General features: G+C 49.8%; 7 protein-coding genes across 7 annotated transcripts; 2 read left to right on the top strand and 5 right to left on the bottom strand.

The window, feature by feature from the left end:
• Positions 1–80: 80 nt before the first annotated feature.
• On the bottom strand, positions 81–1,068 carry A1O9_03511 (2-deoxy-D-gluconate 3-dehydrogenase; the record flags this gene model as incomplete). Its single annotated transcript, XM_013409075.1, has 3 exons — positions 81–282; positions 408–850; positions 949–1,068. The coding sequence occupies 3 exons, from the start codon at positions 1,066–1,068 to the stop codon at positions 81–83; spliced, it is 765 nt and encodes a 254-aa protein (XP_013264529.1).
• Positions 1,069–1,627: 559 nt separating this feature from the next.
• Positions 1,628–3,449, bottom strand: A1O9_03510 (uncharacterized protein; the record flags this gene model as incomplete). The annotated part of the gene is made up of 6 exons (XM_013409074.1): positions 1,628–2,275; positions 2,333–2,694; positions 2,747–2,777; positions 2,832–2,995; positions 3,049–3,091; positions 3,150–3,449. 6 exons carry the CDS (start codon positions 3,447–3,449, stop codon positions 1,628–1,630), a joined length of 1,548 nt encoding a protein of 515 aa, XP_013264528.1.
• Positions 3,450–4,175: 726 nt separating this feature from the next.
• On the bottom strand, positions 4,176–5,419 carry A1O9_03509 (uncharacterized protein; the record flags this gene model as incomplete). The annotated part of the gene is made up of 2 exons (XM_013409073.1): positions 4,176–4,968; positions 5,028–5,419. 2 exons carry the CDS (start codon positions 5,417–5,419, stop codon positions 4,176–4,178), a joined length of 1,185 nt encoding a protein of 394 aa, XP_013264527.1.
• A 1,069-nt stretch (positions 5,420–6,488) lies between these two features.
• A1O9_03508 (uncharacterized protein) lies at positions 6,489–8,513 on the top strand (the record flags this gene model as incomplete). The annotated part of the gene is made up of 2 exons (XM_013409072.1): positions 6,489–7,039; positions 7,094–8,513. The coding sequence occupies 2 exons, from the start codon at positions 6,489–6,491 to the stop codon at positions 8,511–8,513; spliced, it is 1,971 nt and encodes a 656-aa protein (XP_013264526.1).
• Positions 8,514–11,944: 3,431 nt separating this feature from the next.
• Positions 11,945–14,572, top strand: A1O9_03507 (AFG3 family protein; the record flags this gene model as incomplete). The annotated part of the gene is made up of 1 exon (XM_013409071.1): positions 11,945–14,572. One exon carries the CDS (start codon positions 11,945–11,947, stop codon positions 14,570–14,572), a length of 2,628 nt encoding a protein of 875 aa, XP_013264525.1.
• A 1,113-nt stretch (positions 14,573–15,685) lies between these two features.
• A1O9_03506 (uncharacterized protein) lies at positions 15,686–16,756 on the bottom strand (the record flags this gene model as incomplete). Its single annotated transcript, XM_013409070.1, has 1 exon — positions 15,686–16,756. The coding sequence occupies one exon, from the start codon at positions 16,754–16,756 to the stop codon at positions 15,686–15,688; it is 1,071 nt and encodes a 356-aa protein (XP_013264524.1).
• Positions 16,757–17,639: 883 nt separating this feature from the next.
• A1O9_03505 (uncharacterized protein) lies at positions 17,640–18,575 on the bottom strand (the record flags this gene model as incomplete). Its single annotated transcript, XM_013409069.1, has 1 exon — positions 17,640–18,575. One exon carries the CDS (start codon positions 18,573–18,575, stop codon positions 17,640–17,642), a length of 936 nt encoding a protein of 311 aa, XP_013264523.1.
• Positions 18,576–18,747: the final 172 nt, after the last annotated feature.

The raw sequence follows: 18,747 nt of genomic DNA, 5'->3' as shown, positions 1-18,747 counted from the left end.
AGTGACCTTCACGCTTCCCGCGAGTCATTCAAAGATCCCGTAGGCAACAGTTATTGCACGAATTAAGACTGTTTATGCTATTATCTGGCCATCCAACCGCCGTCGATAACTATTGTTTGTCCAGTAAGATAGGTACTCGCCTGGCTGGCTAGAAATACAACCACTCCTTTAAACTCGTCTGGTTCACCCCACCGCCCGGCCGGAATTCGAGTAGTGATTGAGTCGTAATAGGTAGTATCTGAGTTCGTTCGTGTATCCAAGTTCATGTCGGTGGCAATGTAACTAATTCAATATCAGTAGGCGCCAGATTGATCATTGATGTAAGGCAGCCACCACCACCCGTCTGCATGTGAGCAGGAAAGCAACTATTCCCGCGTCAAGAGGAAGAATGGGAAAGGTATAATTACCCAGGAGCAACAGCATTGACCCGAATTCCCATGCCTGCCCACTCATTACTGAGCGCTTTCGTGAGCATGTTCACCCCTCCTTTACTAGCCGCGTAGGCCACCATGTTGACACCTCCTTGGAACGAAGCCAGGCTGGCCGTATTGATGATGCAACCCTTGATCCCTTTGTCAATCCAATACTTCCCCGTATCCTTACATAGCTTGAAAGTGGCCTTCAAATTGGTCTGCAGCACCTCGTCGTACGCATCGTCAGGGAATGTATGGGCGGCGAGCCGGCGCTGGATCCCTGCCACATTGACCAGAATCTGAAAGTCGTGCTCGTCCCTAATCCGTTCAATCAGTCCCTCAATTTCGGAGGGCACGCCTAGGTCGGCGGTGTAGATGCTGCATTTGCGACCTATCGCCTCGATTGCGTCTTTGGTCTCTTGTTGGGTTGAATTCCTCTGCCGGAGCAATATTGACAAATTAGTCACGGAGTCGATCTCTTGCGGTATTGCATCCCTAGGCCTCGCGCTTTGAAAGATTAAGATGCTCTCCTTACCAAGATCAATACAATGTCAGCTCCCGCCTCAGCGAGACCGAGTGCCATCGCCCGACCAATTCCACGAGCGGCGCCGGTGACAACCGCCGTTTGGCCGGCAAGACCGAAAAGATCCCCCATGAATTCGATTATCCGTATGCGTATTGTGGAGTGGGATCGGGGTCAATTAACAAACTTGGAATGGCTTGACGATTGATGTGCGGCGAGTGACCCCGAAGATAAGTTTACTTCATACGGTATTCTTAGATCGGTCGAAGTATTTGTCTAATGCCCTTCGTGAAGGGGCATTTTGAATATTCGTAATGGAGCGAATCGGGCATCTTCCCGGTGTGCTTCGGCTCCGAGGCCACACGTATGGGTCCTCGACGGACATGACCAGTCCCGAGATGAAAAGTTACAGTGAATATTACAAGGCTCTCCTGGTTTAGTCTGCTAAAGAACGGTCGTCAAGATAAGAAGAGGGATATATGGGTGGAAGCAGAAATTCTATGATGCAAAGTTCCCTGCACAGTCCAGCATCAAGGAAATCGTTGGGCTCAACCAACTTCGTTAGATAATATTGCTCAATGGCAACGAGCGTTGTTGAGATAATGAGGCTTCTGATAAGCTACGCAGTTATTTGAGCCCCCCGAAGGTCACTTGAGTTTTAGTTCTCTTCATTGATAGCAAGGAAACAGCACTAAACTCGGAACCTGAAGCCCCGTTGGGCACCGACGGCTGGGATGCCAGACTCTGCAGTATCAGTGTGTGCATTGATGGCATCCGCCACATGGATACCACGATCGAGCTTTCGGTTCAACCGAACAAGAATGACTCTTAAGCAAGTTGCCGCAAGAATAACCAGGATTGCTGCGGCGGTGTTGACTGAGTAAGCAACCGTGAACTTCGGCCCCGCTGAGGTGGGATACATGTAGCTTGTCCAGATGCTCGCTGTCTGTGAAGAACCACTGATAAATGCAATAGCGGCAGCTCTTTTGGCAGGCGGCCGAGGAATTGAATTAGATATCCATGCTAGAATTACCACATAGCCGGTGTAGATGCCAGGGATTATGACCATTATAGCAAAGTAGCGCGGGCCTAACCCAGTTGTTGTGGCCAAGATGATATTGCCGATGGCAGTAAAGACACATGGGATGGCGATGTGGAGGTATCTTTCACCGCTCCGATCGGCGTGCCATGCATTCAGCAGAGAAGTGATGGTGCATAGGACATATGGAGGAACGGTCAGGAGTAGGGTTGGAATCCTGCTATAACCAAGAGTGCTAACGACTGTAGGAAACACCAGCGTTACTCCTCCAGAGACCGTGATTCCGAATAGCATGGTGACCTGAATCACAGTGAGCTGGTATGATCTAGGCGAGGAAAGGGGCAGTGGGACACGCACAAACGTATAAGTCTTAGCATCCGTAAGGGCAAGCACGAGCCCATGCCAGAGGCTTTGCTGCTTACTGTCGATCCAGTCATCTTCACCGACATCTTCTTCGAGACGCCATACCGCAAGCTGAATTTCTTCTTCTGAAAGCCATTTGGTTGTCCTCGGAAAGTTTGGCAGAATGAAGTAACCGCATACCGCAATGGCCACTGTGATAGCGCCTTCAATTATGAACAACCACCGCCACGCCAGCAATCCGTGGACCCCATCCATGCCGTCTACGATACCAGCAGCGATGAGACCAGAGAATGCCCCTGAGATCAAAGCCCCCGAGTACAGAATGGCAGTGCGAAACCCAAGCTCGGTGCGTGTGTCTCCAATACTTTGTCAGATGTGTTACAGACATGAAGGGAGAGAAAAACTCACACCAGCATGAAAGAAAATATATGCACCCGGGCTTGACAAGGTGTTAGATTATGACTCGGGAGGTGTTCGGTCGGTGGGTACTCACAAAGAATGCGGCTTCAATGATCCCAAGGAAGAGCCGACAGACAAGCAGCCCAGTAAAGTTCTGTGTCGCGCCAGTCGCGGTAGAGATCGTCCCCCAGATTATCATTGCCGTTGGAAGATAAAGTGCTGGCTTGCCAATCTTGTTGAGAAAGATGTTCGAGGGGACTATAAAAGGAACTAGACAGACTGCATCATTCCATGAAATAACGGTAACTCACCTTGCATGACTGTGTAGCCGGCGAACAAAATGCTGACGGCTGTCTACTTCCATGTAAACATCCAAGATGGTTTCTGAACAGGATGCAGACAAAAGACATACCAAATACTCTGTACTTGAGAGATTCAATTCTTTCTCCATGCCAGCCAGCCTCGCAGCGGCAATGTTATTGCGATCCAGATAGTTCAAGATATACATGATCACAATCATGGGCATCAGGCGAAGGTCAATTTTCTTTCGCAAAGCAGCCTCTGCCTTTTGCCTCTCCTCTGGGCTCATTTGACGAACATATTCAGGGGGCTGTAGAGCCTGGCTTTTCCCCGGGGAGATGGAGCCTACATTAGAAGCCACGACCTCGATTTCTTTGTCGTCTTTTGCCGTAGCTGGTATGTTACCATCCATGATGGTAGATGCTAGTCTTTGGTCTGCGGCTGCGCGCTTGCTTTACACGCCAAAAAAAAAAATGACGAACCCCCTTTCTTCCTGGAGCAGAAGAGAACCTTCGAGTTCCAGGGATTTAAACGCAACGAAGGAGCCATTAAGTACCACGATATTGCAGTCTATCTGGACACCTGCTTATCAGGTCATAGCCTGTACACCAACTTGTTCTCCACTGTGGATAACCCATATTAGATGATGCGGGGATTCAGAATAATCGGAAAAGATAAAGAAGATCATATGCGAATGTGGACATGTCCATTCGGGCCCTCCGAGCATTCCAAACCAACGTTCCGATTGTCAGGATTGGAAAGCCGGTGCTCGGGTGGTCCGACTCGGGTCGCCTTTGTTCGCGGCACTTTGAAAGTTGATAGCATCCAGTGAACTGAATTTGTCGCTTCCGTGATCTGGGCAATCTCTGTAAATATGCAAAACGGATATCGAGAACTGGTCAATTGAAAACCCTGGGTCGAAAGCATGATGACGTCCACGAACTGACCAACATTCAGCCTCGTCGAGACACACTCAGTTTCACGAGGCATCATCACTCTGGAAACTCATTGGGAGTGAATGGCGAGAAAGTTGTGGTCAAGGAAGGTATCTTAAGCCTCATTAATGCAAGGCAACATAAGTCAAGCCTGCGGCGAGATTGTAAACAAAGAAGGTAAGACTCAAGTCAAGGTAGGATTGTTAGCGGCTGGGATCCTCAGCATATGTAAATATTCCTGCAGAATGAATTTTGTCAATGGGAGCTCTTGCCTCCAGGACTTCACTCAACCTCGCCATCTCTTCTTCATCAGCAGGCTTTATGGATTCATTGGGAACATTCACCCTCTGGAGAGATGGAAAATATGATACCATGGTTCTGAGAAGATCAGTCTTTACGATTGGAGAGCCATTGAAACCGAAACCGAGCGGTACCAGTGGGCGTGCGAGATTGAGAACTTCGACTAGACCGCCGTTACTAGGAGACATGGGTAAGTTCTCGATGTTGTCCTCGTCTTCCAAAGAAATTGTTACGGGAAGTGTCAAGGACGTGATGGCGGGAAATCTTGAGATAACGTGACGTAAGGCCAGGACCTCGATATCAGTCGATGGCTTCCCGATCTCAAGATGTTTGATGGAACTTGCAAATCCCCTCAAGTCTTTGAAAGCCCAGAAAGGGATGTAGCTGTAACATTCAGGAATGAGCAGTGTTTGCAGGGTGGCTGGCAGACTTTCAAACAGTTCATCCCACCAGCCGATATGCTTGCACATCTTCAGGGGCAATTGGAGATGTTTCAAATGCCTGGGCCAGCAGCCTTGGGGGAATTTGCACTGGCTTCCATCTCCAGCGGCGTCAGGTGGCAACTTCAAATCTGTCAGATATTCTAGGTGATTGATGGAATTAAGGATGCGGTTCAGACTCAATCGGTAGCCATCTTGAGATAGATCTAGTATTCTTAACCTCGAAGCCTTAGACAGCGGAGCAAGAGAGCTGATCCTAGAACAATGTTAGAAAGCAGCTGTAGCGCCAGGCGTCAACAAGGAGGTTTATCGCACCCAAAAGTAATGGCAGGAGCGGCGAAGAACTCCAGCGACTGACTTGTCCTTCCAATAAGCCGAGCAGTGAGACTTTTGGAACTTTCATATGCAAGTCCCCTGAGATCAAGATGCTTGACAAATTCTTCCAGCCTGACCCTTTTTGCTTTTGCGGTCACTCCTGTGCAGATTGTTCTTGTAAAATTCTCGAAGGCGGAAGGGATGATTATTGGCTTCTCGTACAGATGCCTGTTGTAGACGGAGCACCATGACTTAGAAACCAAGGTGCAAGCAGCCAAAGTGGATTGGCTAGTGGCATTATGGGTTTCCTTGATGAAATGGCATATCAATTCGAGCACCTCGACAGGCAGCGGAACTTGATCACCACGATAGTGTGGATTCCCAATTTTCATATCTAGGGTCTTGCTGGATCTCCTGTTGCACTTCCCATGTACTTTGAAGTCCTCATATTTGACATCGGAGATGTGATTTGAACGCTCACGCTTGTGTGTCTTTGTCCATGAATGATCGTACTGTAAAGTGGCGATTTTGGAGGACCTGTTAGTCGTTTTGACGAATTGCTGGTGCTGACATAATTGGTTGGGATCGGCTTTTCGGCCTTGGCCCGAAAAGTTGTTTGCTTTCGAGACCGCAACCTCATTTAATCCTCCTTTCTCTACACAAACACCATCTTTGTGTGCAATAAAAAAGGTAGGTCGGGACAGCTTGACGCCCTCGGCTTGATGCAGAGGTATTCTGTGTGCTTTGGAACAAGATTCACTGTTGCAAACACCACGTGATTGATGAATGCAGCTTGACCGCGCGTTGTCAAAAAGGAAAGGTTAGAAGGCAAGCACGCCTGACCACAGTATCGAACACCACTGGCAACGTGATGAATTCAAGAGACTGCCAGCCTCCAACGCTCCTTCTCTCGCAGTTTGGAACGTGCGTGTGACTGTGCGTGTTTCTGTATCTTCTCCATCACTCGCCACTACCCCCTAGCCACTTGTCCGTCTGCTCATGCCTTCTCTCACTCGCTGGGCAGGGCAGTCGCTTCCTCCTTCAAGTTTGTCACGACTGCCACTTCATTCTGGAATAGCAGCCCCCCCTCGCGACTGCCCACCTAATGTCACGTCCGTCCCACTTCTCTAGCTCTCTCCCTTATCCTGCGCTGCCTCCTCCTCCTCCTCTGGTTATCAGTTCCGTTTTGAATCCGGCTCAGACAACTCCGCCACCGCTCATCACTTCCTTCGGTGTCTTATCTGGCCGAGTCTTTCCTGTGGTATCAAATCTGCCATCTCGTCGATGTTGGAGGCTGACACTGGTAGGGTTTTGCTATCTCAGCTTGTCGATCTCATTTGCTCTACATTCAACCTTGCTTGATCGGCAAGATTTGTTGTAAGATCCGCAGACCTCGATTTTGATCCAGCTTACACAGACCACCAATGTCGCGTTTTCATGTCTTCATCTAATTTCACAACCATGTTGGGTGCAAGGGCCCGAGCTGCCGAATACAACGCCTACAAAGCTGCCACTGCCAGGCAAGCCAGCCGCGAAGCCGAAGAACAGAGATCGCCTCCCAAACCTGTTCCTGTCTCCCTCAGTGCGTTCACCAAGAACCCCTTCCCAAACCGCAATAAGGGCAATAAGGCCTGGGTTCCGCTGATCCTTGAAGATACCCCCGAACGCGATCGTACTCCCTCTTCCCATCATGATCAGGACACCATGTCCACGCCTACTCGTCAAACAGTACGCGTCTTCGGTGAGAGTGATGAGTCGAGACCAAGATCACTTATTCCACCTGCCCCAGAGCTCCAGTCGGTCCGCGTCAACCTTCCTGATGCCCCTGCTCATACCACTCGTCAATTCAATGTTCAGAATCATGATTACTCTGCCCGACTGCTGAATCCAACACCTCGAAGAATTCAACCACATTCTATTCTCCAACAGAATTACCACAACCCCTCTTCCAGCATCAAGGCAACTCCAGCTAACCATGCACCCTCGAATTTGTACCCAACCTCCAATCAATTGTGGTTGAATGGCTCACAAAGCTTTCCCGTCGCAGGTCGTGACCCTGCTTATAGCGTTCACCCTATTTTTGCTTACGGGCCCGTGATGGTTCCCGATGATATTAGCCCAGCGAAGCAAGAGAACAAGTTGGCGATCTTATCTCAAGCGTACAACGGCCCAGCGTCAAGCCTTAGCCAGACTCAACAGCAGTTTCCTGGGACCCCTCACTTCGAGAATACTGCAACACTTCCGCACTATCCATCCAACCATCATGGAGATGCCCCTCCAGCCTGGCTGCTCACACAAGAGTTTACCGGCGAGACAGAATGTCGCTTGCACCGATCAGCATTCCCAAACACGAACTCTGACTCATTGGCTCGTGCAGATGGGGAACTCTTCAATAGTGCACTACCTTCAATGACTGCAATCGAACACCATGCATCCTACCCCGAAACTGACTCTTCAACTTTCGGCAGACCACAAACAATTTCGTACACTGCAGACTTCACCCCTCTGCGACCAGGACCACTCTCTGTCAATTTACCAAACGAGGAGCCATATGACCGCAAGAGAAAGATGCAAAACTTTGTGGCCGTGCAACAAGCCTTAGCGAAGACTAGCAAGACTGTTCTACACAATCCAAAGTTGCATCGCAACAAGGTCGAGAATGACTTAACTGATGCTCGACATAAGCAAGACTTGTCTTCTGAGGTACAGCTAACCAAGCGGCATCATATGTCACTACACATTCTAAAGCCACCCCCCGGGCTGGAGTCACAGTATGCTAGCAGACCCATACTTCCATTCGATACCCCAGGTGGAGACGTCGATACCCCAACCTATGAAGAACTTCGAAGAGGTTTTGATGTTGGTTCATCTGATTGGCTTGAGCTGAGGCCTGTGACCAAGATGGAACGTACGCGAATGACCAGAATGATGAAATTGTGTTCCACGGTCGAAGATGTCGACAGCCCTCAGGCTCTTACCGACAAGTTTTCTACGATTCGACTCAGAGGAGTTTACAGCAGCGCAGAGGGCATCAACCCCGGCACAAGGTTGGCGAGAGAAGCAGTCAACCAGATTGCTAAAGATTATCTTGCCAGCAGACTCTTACAATTAACTACAAACGAAGATGGCATTTCTAGCTGCGAGTCGGGGATCGCTGAGATTGAGAGCGCATCAATAGGTGCTGTTGGCAACATATTAGTCAACATGAAAGCATCGACTGAGTTGAGCGGGAATGAAGATGACGATGTTGGATACTTTTCCAAATACAGACCCGCCCCAGAGTACGCAATTGAGAGAGTAAGGCTACTGGCTGGCAACTCGGGGAATGTAAGCTATTTCGAAGAGGAAACCGGTGGTTTTTACAATGCTCCTAGCAGAATCGCGCGAGACCCAAGATTCCGACCGGCGAGTAAAGAGGGGTTGAAGAGCAAAGTGAACGACGAATGGAAGATTCGGCACGATCTGTATGGTCGAAGACGACTATGAAGCAGCAAAATCGACCCACTCGAGTGAGAGTCCAAGAATGGATGGTGGTGTCAGAATTCAGGACACAGTCAAATGATAGGCCACGAGGCAGCGACGGAATCAGAGGAGATATGCTCCCATTGCACAAACGATATCTTAGATAGTAATGCTAATAAAGCTAGTTATCCCAGGATACCATTACCATCGGTGAGGCTCCGTACTGGATCACGGAACTGAAGTCAAGGCATTGTACCACCGAAGCTGAGAGAAACGGGGGTAGCAAGACCCTGGACAATTCACAGTGTGTTGCTCTCAAGGAGTGCAGCTACCACAATTCCATTTGATTGTAACGACGCGTGCCGCCCATTTCCAGACCCATGGGCACTGACGCAGAAGTGAACCCACGGCGCCACCTCAGCAGTCCTAGGTTGATTGAAGCTATAGATCACCAGATGTCTGACGGTGGCTTCTTGAACCACCAAGAAGTCCCGTGCAACATCGCAGCCAGGGAAACAGAATGGAGGCTCAGGCCCATCATGATGATCAATCAATAAATTGCCGCTCCTACTGTTCATCGCCATAGCTATACTGTACACGCTTACTTCATGACTCAAATTGCATGATGCACTACAATATCAATCTTGTTGGAGGATTTGGACTGTACAACTGTACGGGCCAATCGATACAGGCAAGTCAGCGTTGTTGAGATTTCTGTCTTCTTTTATTCTATGGTCACCGTTCTGGTTTATGTAGACAATTACTAGGCAAGATGACCTCCTGGAGCCCGTTTTCCATGATTCCAAAGCATTCCAGAGGCTGTGGCACTGACTCATTGATCGTTATTACGAGGTTGTGTGCCTGTTCCGTCGATAGTCACTTTGGCGCCAACAAATCTACTCCTGTCAAACTTGGATCATTGCCGCAATTCAGACAGTCAGCCTCGGTGTGTCACTGATAGTCTGCGGCTCCAACATCCGCCAGCGTGTTGTCCGATGTCTCCTTAAGCTCTGAGTGCCTTTGGGTAGTCCTGCTCACCGCATTTTCCAGAAGCTCAAGAAGAGCCTTCCCCCTTGCGCTTTTCTCCATGCCTTGGTATTCCCATATGGCGAGCAGCGTGTTGATACATGTCAGGCTGGCCGGATGCTCGAACCCCAAAATTCTCACCATCCCCACAACGACCACCGCTTGTATCTGCTCCGCCTCATCATACTTTCCCTGATCCCTCAGCACTGAGGCGAGGTCGCTTATGCTTATCACCGTGTCTAGATACTCCTTACCTAATACCCTCCCCCTCACTTTCACCACTTCTCGATGTATCTACTCCACCTCGTGATACTTCCCCTGATCGCTCAGCACCATGGCGAGGCTGTTTATGCTCATCAGCGTATATGGATGCTTCTTACCTTGTACCCTTACTTTCGTCGTAATCATCGTACGATACAGATCGAGACTAGCATTCAACCGGGCCTGATCTCGATAGGATGACGTAAACCTAGTCGTATTATTATAGCTCGTAATACCTTACCCGAGTCGATGCCCGTCTCTAAAGAAGTCTTTGTCCGTCAAAAGAGTGGCGTCCATATGCAGAAGAATTGACTGCTTAATCGTGGCATCGCTATCCTGGTTTGCGAAAGTTCGAAGAGAACTGACGATCATGTCGACAGCTTCGTAAGTATAAGCCAGCTCGGCTAAGAGAAGGCGTAGATTCTAACTAACTATAAAAAAGAGGCCGCACGGTATAATTCAGTTATCCTAACTAAAGATGAAACAGCGGTATACAACAGAAAAACCTTCCGGTAGGAATTAGCCGCCTTAACGGGAAAATTTTTGGACGAGAACCTTTTTTACGGCTCATTCTCGCGCCGAATCTGACAACACTGAGCGTATGTAGTGGAACCACTGGTACGACATTCCAAGAGATCAAAGCTCCATCAACACGCTCCACCATTGAACCTTGGTATCCGCTCGTTGGATGGAATGGACTTGTATACCATTTCAGGGATGTTGGCATTACCACCCCTGCCGCTCCGCCTCATAATTCAGCACAATCTGTTCGCGGGCCAACTTTAACTCAGCTCTTTCGAGGAATAAGTCGAGGTCTGTGACACACTCAGCCTCGCGTGGCAGAAGACCTAAGGTAAGGCTGTGATCGCCCATCGGCCGATCTTGGATACAAAGGCAACTTAAGCGAGTCAGTAGGTTGATGATTGAGATCACTCTCCCTTTCCACTATATATTCTCTGTTCGAATTTTTATACAAATTAACTAGGCATTTGATCCCCAGGAGGTCCCTTTCCGTGATTTCAAAGCATTCTAAATGCTGATATAGTAGCGCTCCCGTCGATCGATAAACGAGGTGTTTGGTACACAAAGCGTGTCAGTTAGTCACGTGTTTGTAGAGTTAGTATGCGCTAGTAGTGTCTTGGCGCCAATAACCGACTCCGTAGGACGTGGTGCAAGATACTGCTCGACAAGGGAGCGGACATCAATATTAAGGAGGATATCATGGCAATACCCCCCGAAGCAGAATCAGATATGTCCAACGTTGCCCCGTGCCTACAGCTCTTGTATTATATAACATGACCAAACTTGGCGTGCTCGTAGAACGTTAAGTTGATGAAGGATTCCCCACACAATCCCTTGGTACGTTGAAAGTAATTTGTAATTTTGGTTTCTTCCATCATACCCTAAAAGTTGGTTGATAGATCGATCCCAGCTTATTCAGAAAGTCAGGGTTGACGGGATGCTTATTGATGTATTTTCACCTACCAAGCATTATGCGCAGATTTTCGAGATAGCGCCACCTTTGAGCAGCTGAGCGGGCTGGCTGAAATTATCGGGGCATATTGGGACGAGTCATGCAGCTCAGGTAAAGCGAGAGATCCATAGCAGGAGAAGCATTGCCAAACTGCGTTAAAGAGAGGGACCTAAGGCTTCAGAACCAGAGATAGTGATATGACCGCTGCGCACGCTGCGCATGAAGCTCTTGCTGCTTCAACGAGTGATTCCGGGCTCCAGCTAATTGATATCCACACTGCTCTGGCAAATTCGATTGTTCTAGCTAACTAGAAGCTCTCTACTCTGAATAGGCTGAAAGAACGTATGCGAACAGGGGATATATCGCAAGACTATTCATCTCTGCTCATTATAAAGATGATGGGTGGCAACAAGATTTATGGCTGAGATGAGGAGAACCAGCGAGCCTTACAGGCTGGGCGATCTCGGAGTCGGAGAAACTCAATACCCGCCCCGAAGATTCACCCGAAAAGTCATGGAGTCATGTTGGCAAATACTGCCCGCGTCAACCTCAATTTCAATAATCTATCCTTCAATTTGTATCGCCGCCCATCTTCCATCTACCTCCTCATATACGTTAGAGCCTGCTGGTGATCACCTACGGTTCTGTAGAGCCCGCCAGCTCCATCTCCTTCCTCCTCTACATCCAAACGGCTATGGTGGCCGGCTACCTGCGGCCGCAGCTGGTCCGAAGCTCCAAAGCTGCTATCGAATGCGCGATTTGTACCCAGCGCCTTTCGCTCCAATTCTCTAGATTACGATTTCCAAGTCGTCTCTCTCCTTCAATAGCGAGATCATATGCCACCGTAAATCCTGGTGATCCGAAGCCTCCGAAGAATAGTTCACAAGGTGACAATAAGTCTTCTGGTCACCCCACGGAACCTCCTCAGAAGGAGCCGGACAGTAATCAGAATGACAACTCAGGCAAATCCAAATCAGACCGGACAGAGCTCTCTCCTCTCACTGCTCAGGAGTCCAAGCAGATTGATGACATGGCAAACATGATCAAGAGTGGCCTACCGAAGTCTCAAGTCCGCGCCATTGACGAAGCAGTCGGCTTGATAAAGAAAGGTGGAATCCCTGCGGAGTTGCGACAAATATTGGACGCCCAACAGAAGGATCCGAAGCATCGAATTGATCTGGCAACAACCGTCCGATTAGTAGGCGTTTTCACCAAACTGTCTCGGATGAGCCCCGAAGAAGTCCGAGAGAAATACGGCAAGGACGCTCAGCAGAGTAAGCTCGAGTCGGAGAGATATGAGACGGAGGAGACGCCTCTCTTTGAACAATCCAACAAACAAAAGAACCGTGAGCAGGGCGATAAAGGCAAAAAGAAGAAAACGGAGGGGAAGCCATACACTTTCGATCTAAAGCTTGATGCAGGCACTACTCTTCTCAGCTCCTTCTTTGCCTACTATATCTATCGAAATCTTTTCCCTGGCGAGTCTTCAAGAGATATTACATGGCAAGAGTTTAGAACCACCTTCTTCGACAAAGGACTCGTCGAGAAACTCACTGTTATCAATCGAAATCGTGTACGCGTGGAACTACACCGAGAAGCTGTCGCAAGCATCTATCCGGAATCTCCAGCCATTCGCCCCAACTTCTACTACTATTTCTCCATAGGTTCAGTCGAAGCTTTCGAGAGAAGGCTAGATGAGGCACACCGCGAACTTGGCATTCCCAGTAGCGAGAGGATCCCTGTCGCCTACTCTGACGAAATGCCCCTGAGTGCAGCCATCTTCTCCTTCGGACCTACTTTGCTATTCGTTGGAGCCTTGTTCTGGCTATCTCGGAGAGCGGCATCTGGTGGCGGTGGTCAGAGCGGCATCTTCGGCATCGGCAAATCTAGGGCGAAGCGATTCAATCATGAGACTGATATCAGGACCAAATTTTCTGATGTTGCCGGTATGGATGAAGCCAAGCTGGAGATCATGGAGTTCGTTTCTTTCCTAAAAGATCCTTCCAAATACCAGAGCCTGGGTGCTAAGATTCCGCGAGGTGCAATTCTCTCTGGACCACCTGGTACTGGTAAGACCTTGTTGGCAAAGGCAACGGCTGGCGAATCTGGCGTACCATTTTACTCCGTATCTGGTTCGGAGTTCGTCGAAATGTTTGTGGGTGTTGGCCCATCTCGTGTACGAGACCTGTTCGCCAATGCCCGGAAGAACACCCCATGTATCATCTTTATTGATGAGATCGATGCCATCGGAAAATCAAGAGCCAAGTCAAATTTTGGGGGTGGTAACGATGAACGCGAGTCTACACTGAACCAGATTCTGACCGAGATGGATGGTTTCAATACTTCGGAACAAGTCGTTGTGCTTGCCGGGACCAACAGACCGGATGTTCTTGACAAAGCCTTGATGCGTCCTGGTCGTTTTGATCGACATATCTCAATCGACAGACCCACCATGGACGGTCGAAAACAAATTTTCAAGGTTCATCTGAAGAAGATTGTCACTAGCGTTGATCTAGAGTACCTCACTGGTCGTCTGTCGGCACTAACGCCTGGCTTCTCGGGTGCCGACATCGCCAACTGTGTTAACGAAGCCGCATTGATCGCTGCTCGTGCCAATGCTACATCAGTAACAATGATCCATTTTGAGCAAGCAATTGAACGTGTCATTGGTGGCCTGGAGAAGAAGTCTCTGGTTCTCTCACCCGAGGAGAAGAAGACTGTCGCATATCATGAAGCAGGCCACGCTATTTGCGGCTGGTTCTTCAAATATGCTGATCCTCTATTGAAAGTCTCCATCATTCCTCGCGGTCAAGGAGCACTGGGTTATGCTCAGTATCTTCCTGGTGGGGGTAATGATGCATACCTGATGAACGTCAAACAACTTATGGACCGTATGGCTATGACTCTCGGTGGGCGTGTCAGCGAGGAAATTTGGTTTGAATCCGTCACCAGCGGCGCATCAGATGATTTCAACAAGGTCACACGAATGGCTACAGCAATGGTCACCGAATGGGGAATGTCACAGAAAATTGGGTATCTGCACTACAAGGACGACGAGCAACGTTTGCATAAACCATTTTCAGAGGAGACCGCTCGGAACATCGATGCTGAAGTCCGTCGCATTGTGGACGAAGCCTACAAACAATGCAAGGACCTGCTCCTGGAGAAGAAAGATCAATTGCAAGCCGTGGCTGAGGAACTATTGAAGAAGGAGGTACTGGTGCGTGATGATCTGGTTCGCATTCTTGGCAAGAGACCCTTTGAAGACCAGGGAGACTTCCACAAGTATTTCGACAATACGGAAGGGAAGAGTGCACCGTAAGTTTGATGTGAGCTGGCTAAAACGGTTCCACCTTTGCTAATATTCACAGGCCCCCTCCGCCTACAGAAGAACCTGGCCCTTCCGGTGCCATTCCCGAAGAACCAGCCCCAGCTTTCAAGCGACATGAACAATGATCGCCAGATGTCGAATGTCGGCTCTTGGGACGGAATGAGGGGTCTCACTTGGGATCTATTGTACAGTTTCGCACTATTGCACGGTAGAATTGCATAGCGCCGGCGTTTCTCGGGATCAGATTAACTCTCCTGACCTACTCAAGCTCAAGCAGAGTCGCATGGCATGAGGGACGAGGAGGAACGCGCGGCTCAAAGTGTCACAACACGATAAAGAAAAGTGGGTGGGTGGCAGAAAGTTGCAGCAGCGATGGGGGCGTCGAAATCCGCCCGGGGGTCTCTACGGTATCGTCTTCTCGAGCCGACTGGCCTGGGAACGTAAAGAAGAATAGCCAAGCCTCAAAAAAAAACATCTCTTCTCGCATCCTGGGCTCTTTTTCTTCCTTTCTTGAGTTTCAACCTTCCGACGGGATGAGACGACAGCGGCACAGATACGTAAATGCAAGGGGGCAGGAGAGCTCAAATAATTGAGGACTAAGCGGCGAGGACGATGTTCTGAGAAGGGAGCAGAGCCCATTTCACTTCTTGGTGCCTGTATACCTACCTACCTACCTTATACGAATTTACTTGCACAAAGCACGTTCCTTCACTGGCACAGAGCGGAGATTTGGCAGCCGAGAGCTTTTCAAAATCGTGCTCTCTGTGTATTTGGCTGTGTTTTGAGAGGGCGAATGGAGAGACGAAAATCAGCAGCAGTTGCACCTCAGAAAGACGAGGAACCTTAGGAAGGAAATACTGAATGAAAAGAATCGCTACTTTTCTCTACTCCTGCTTTCCGCCATCCCTCCATTCCTCCGTCCATCCATCTATCTCTCTTGTGTAGTTCGTGTCATCGTCGTCTAATTCAATCTTAAAATTGATCCAGATTGTCGCTCGCATCTCACTCTACCTCCCACACATTTCCATTCCTCGCCCGCGCCCGACCTTTTTCACGGAAATCTCAACAACGTGACCTACACTCAGATCGCATGGTGAATGATAATTATTGCTTGAAGTTCTTAGCGTACCCAGGCCAGTGCTTCTCCAACGCCTCGACGGTATCGAGGATACTTTGATCGTAGGAAGTAAATCTCTCCACGCCAAGCGCACGCAGGGCTTTGGTACTCACAAGACTACTCTCGCCCTTGACGAACCAGTAGTCGGGCGTGTAGCCCTTGCCAGGCTCGCCGACGAGTATGTCGCGCTCGGGGAACCTCTCGCGCAACAGGTCGGCGGCGGCTTGAGGCGGTGCCTTCCCGTTGGCCAGGAGGTACCGTTGTCCGTTGGACTCCGTGTTATGCTCGGCCGCCCAGACATGCATGCGCGCCACGTCCCGCACGTCGATGTAGCCGGCGCCGCCGATTTGGGGTGGCATGGCCTCGGCTTCGCCCGCGTAGATGCGCCAGATGGGCAGGAGGGTTTCGTTTAATTTGGCTGGTGACGCGGGGAATGAAATCGGCGGGCCGGTCACAACTGCTGGGTTGATGGCGGCAACTGACCATGAGGGCTTGTTGGTCGAGACCCAGTCCCAAAGAGCTCGCTCGGCGGCGGACTTGGATGCTCCGTAGGCTACTGGTGCGGTAAAGTTTTCACGGGCGACAGCTTCGCCGGACGTGTTCCAGTCTGCTTCGGTGTAGTCGTGGTCAGGAGCCTGTTTCCATCGGTCCACTATCGCGGCGACGGATGACGTCACAACGAATGCTTCGAGTTGTGGGCCGGCGTGGTATTTCGCTGATTCCAGGATGGACAGGTTGCCGCCTATTGAGGGCCCGAAGAACTCATCGACGGTCTTCAGGGTGAAGTCGACCGGCGAGGCAGTGTGGACGATAGCATGGACTGCTCGCACGGCTTCGTCGAATGCACCTTTGGCCACAATATCTTTGATTTCGACATGTTGGTATTGAGACTCGTAGCCCTTGAATGCGCCAGCGAGAAGGTGATCTCGAGCGGAAATAGAGCGCGAAGTGCCTCGTACGGTGTAGCCCTTCCGGAGGAATTGAAGGCCGATGTGGGTGGCTATGTAGCCATTGATGCCCGTGATGAGCACGACCTTGGATTTTGTTTCCTGAGGCATGGGCGAAGTTGGGCGGGAGCGGGACCTAGACCGCGAACGTTCCAGTGAAAGGTAGAGGTGACTGAGTCGCTTTGAGGTCTCTATTTTGGCGGTATTGATGGGGTGTCGTTCTAGAATGGGGCCTTGATATATACCATGTATCTGGGTATTGAGTTCCCACTGTGGGTAGAGATGGGTGTCCGGCTACTTTGGCTAGACGATCCACAGTATTGAGACTTTGTTGATTCTATTGGCGCCTTAGGCTTAGGACTGGGCCCAATCTCATGCCGAGTGGCCAAGCTTGTCCAGGGGGCGAGGGTGCTGAGAAATCGGTTTCCTTTGATGGCTTAATTTTTGATTATGTCGAGTGCCAACGGGTGAAGATCTTGCCTGCAAGTATTATTGTATTAGATTCGAGTTGTGGGTGGAAGTGAGGAGAAGTCTGAGAAGCGTTTGAGAAGAGATTGAGCCAGCCATCTGATGATATAGGAGCGCTTTTCGGGTTCTTTTTCTTTTTTCTTCCCTCTGACCTCCGGATTTGGAGGCTGTGCAAGTGAATAAGCACAGAGCGACATCTGCCACCACCAATCAATCCGAACCGCTCAGGCGCCCCTGCCGAGCCTCGTCTCGCATCGCGCCTCGAACGTCCTTGCATGCACAGCCTTGACTCCTGTCGGCGAATTCAGGAACCAGCCCGAATTATGGCATTTGATGCGGACGCTGGCCACCTTGTCTAACGGAGTGATATACTGTTCTACCGGCAGTTGTTTTAGTCTAATATGTTGTATTTCATATCTTGAGCAATACTTTGCGCTACCGACGATGATCCTTCGCGGGGCTCCTGAAACACCTATCCCATGATAACAGCCGTCCCACAGGCAAACGAACCTCAATCTTATCCCATTCAGTATCCAGCAGTCGCAAGCTCCTTCTCAGTCCATTCCCACAACTTCCTTCCTGCCTCGACGTCACTAGCCCACTTGTTGTTTCTCAATTTGCCCACAGGTGTGTAGTAACCTCCATTGGCGATTTCAGCCTTGTCTGTTCCAGCCGAGGCCCATAGTTGGTTGAAGGCACCATGCGCGATGTCCTGAAAGATCAACGGGCCAAAGATCATAGCTCCATACCTCACAAGAAAGTTGGACTCGGTGTTCGGAACGTACAAGTCGGTCTTGATCATACCCGGATGGAGAGAGACACAGGTAAATTGTGGATGTCGGCGAGCGAGTTCAGCTGCAAACATGATGTTGGCTGCCTTTGATGCACCATACCGTACCCACGGGCTTGTAGCTGTCAGTTTCTCCGTGGAGAGCATTGTAGCGAGATTGGGAGCCATGTTGTGGGCTTCTGAGGACACTGAAACCACACGCACGTCGGAGGAGTGTTGGCTGGCGGTTTTCTCGAGTGTGGGGAGAAGAAGTTTGGTGAGTAAGAAGTGCCCGACATGGTTGGTTCCAAGCTGGATATCTTGTCCCGATGCTGTTTTCCCGGGTGGCACGGCCATGATTCCAGCATTGAGAACGAGGATGTCTAGTCGCTCGCTATTGCGCATGACCTGATCGGCTGCCGATTTGACAGAAGGAAGTGAAGACAAGTCCAATGGAAGATATTCGATGTCCACATCCTGGAGATTTTGAGACTTGATAGAAGCTATTGCGTCTCGGGCTTTAGACTCGGTTCGAGAAGCCATGAAGATCTTTTGTGGATGGTGTTTGGCGAGCTGCAGGATTGTTTCTTTGCCGATTCCATTGTTTCCACCAGTAACAAGGATCACTTTCCCCTCAAGGGATTTAATGCCCGTTGCAGGAGTGAAGGTCGAATTGATTGTGAATGGCCACATCGATGCTAAACCTGGGTGGTAGACCTCGATACCGAGTAATGGGCGAAATATGTATGGCAAGGTCAAGCCAATTGCAAAGGCAAGGAGGTCAATGTATTTTGCTAGAGGATTTTCCACCAATCGTCTTTGATGGGTGTTCGTTATTGAGATGAGAGCTTGATCGTCTTCAATC

Source organism: Exophiala aquamarina (genome assembly GCF_000709125.1).
Source record: "Exophiala aquamarina CBS 119918 chromosome Unknown aczIA-supercont1.2, whole genome shotgun sequence".
NCBI lineage: Eukaryota > Fungi > Ascomycota > Eurotiomycetes > Chaetothyriales > Herpotrichiellaceae > Exophiala > Exophiala aquamarina.
Note: the sequence above shows the minus strand (reverse complement) of the source record. Positions and strands in the feature narration are given on the sequence as shown.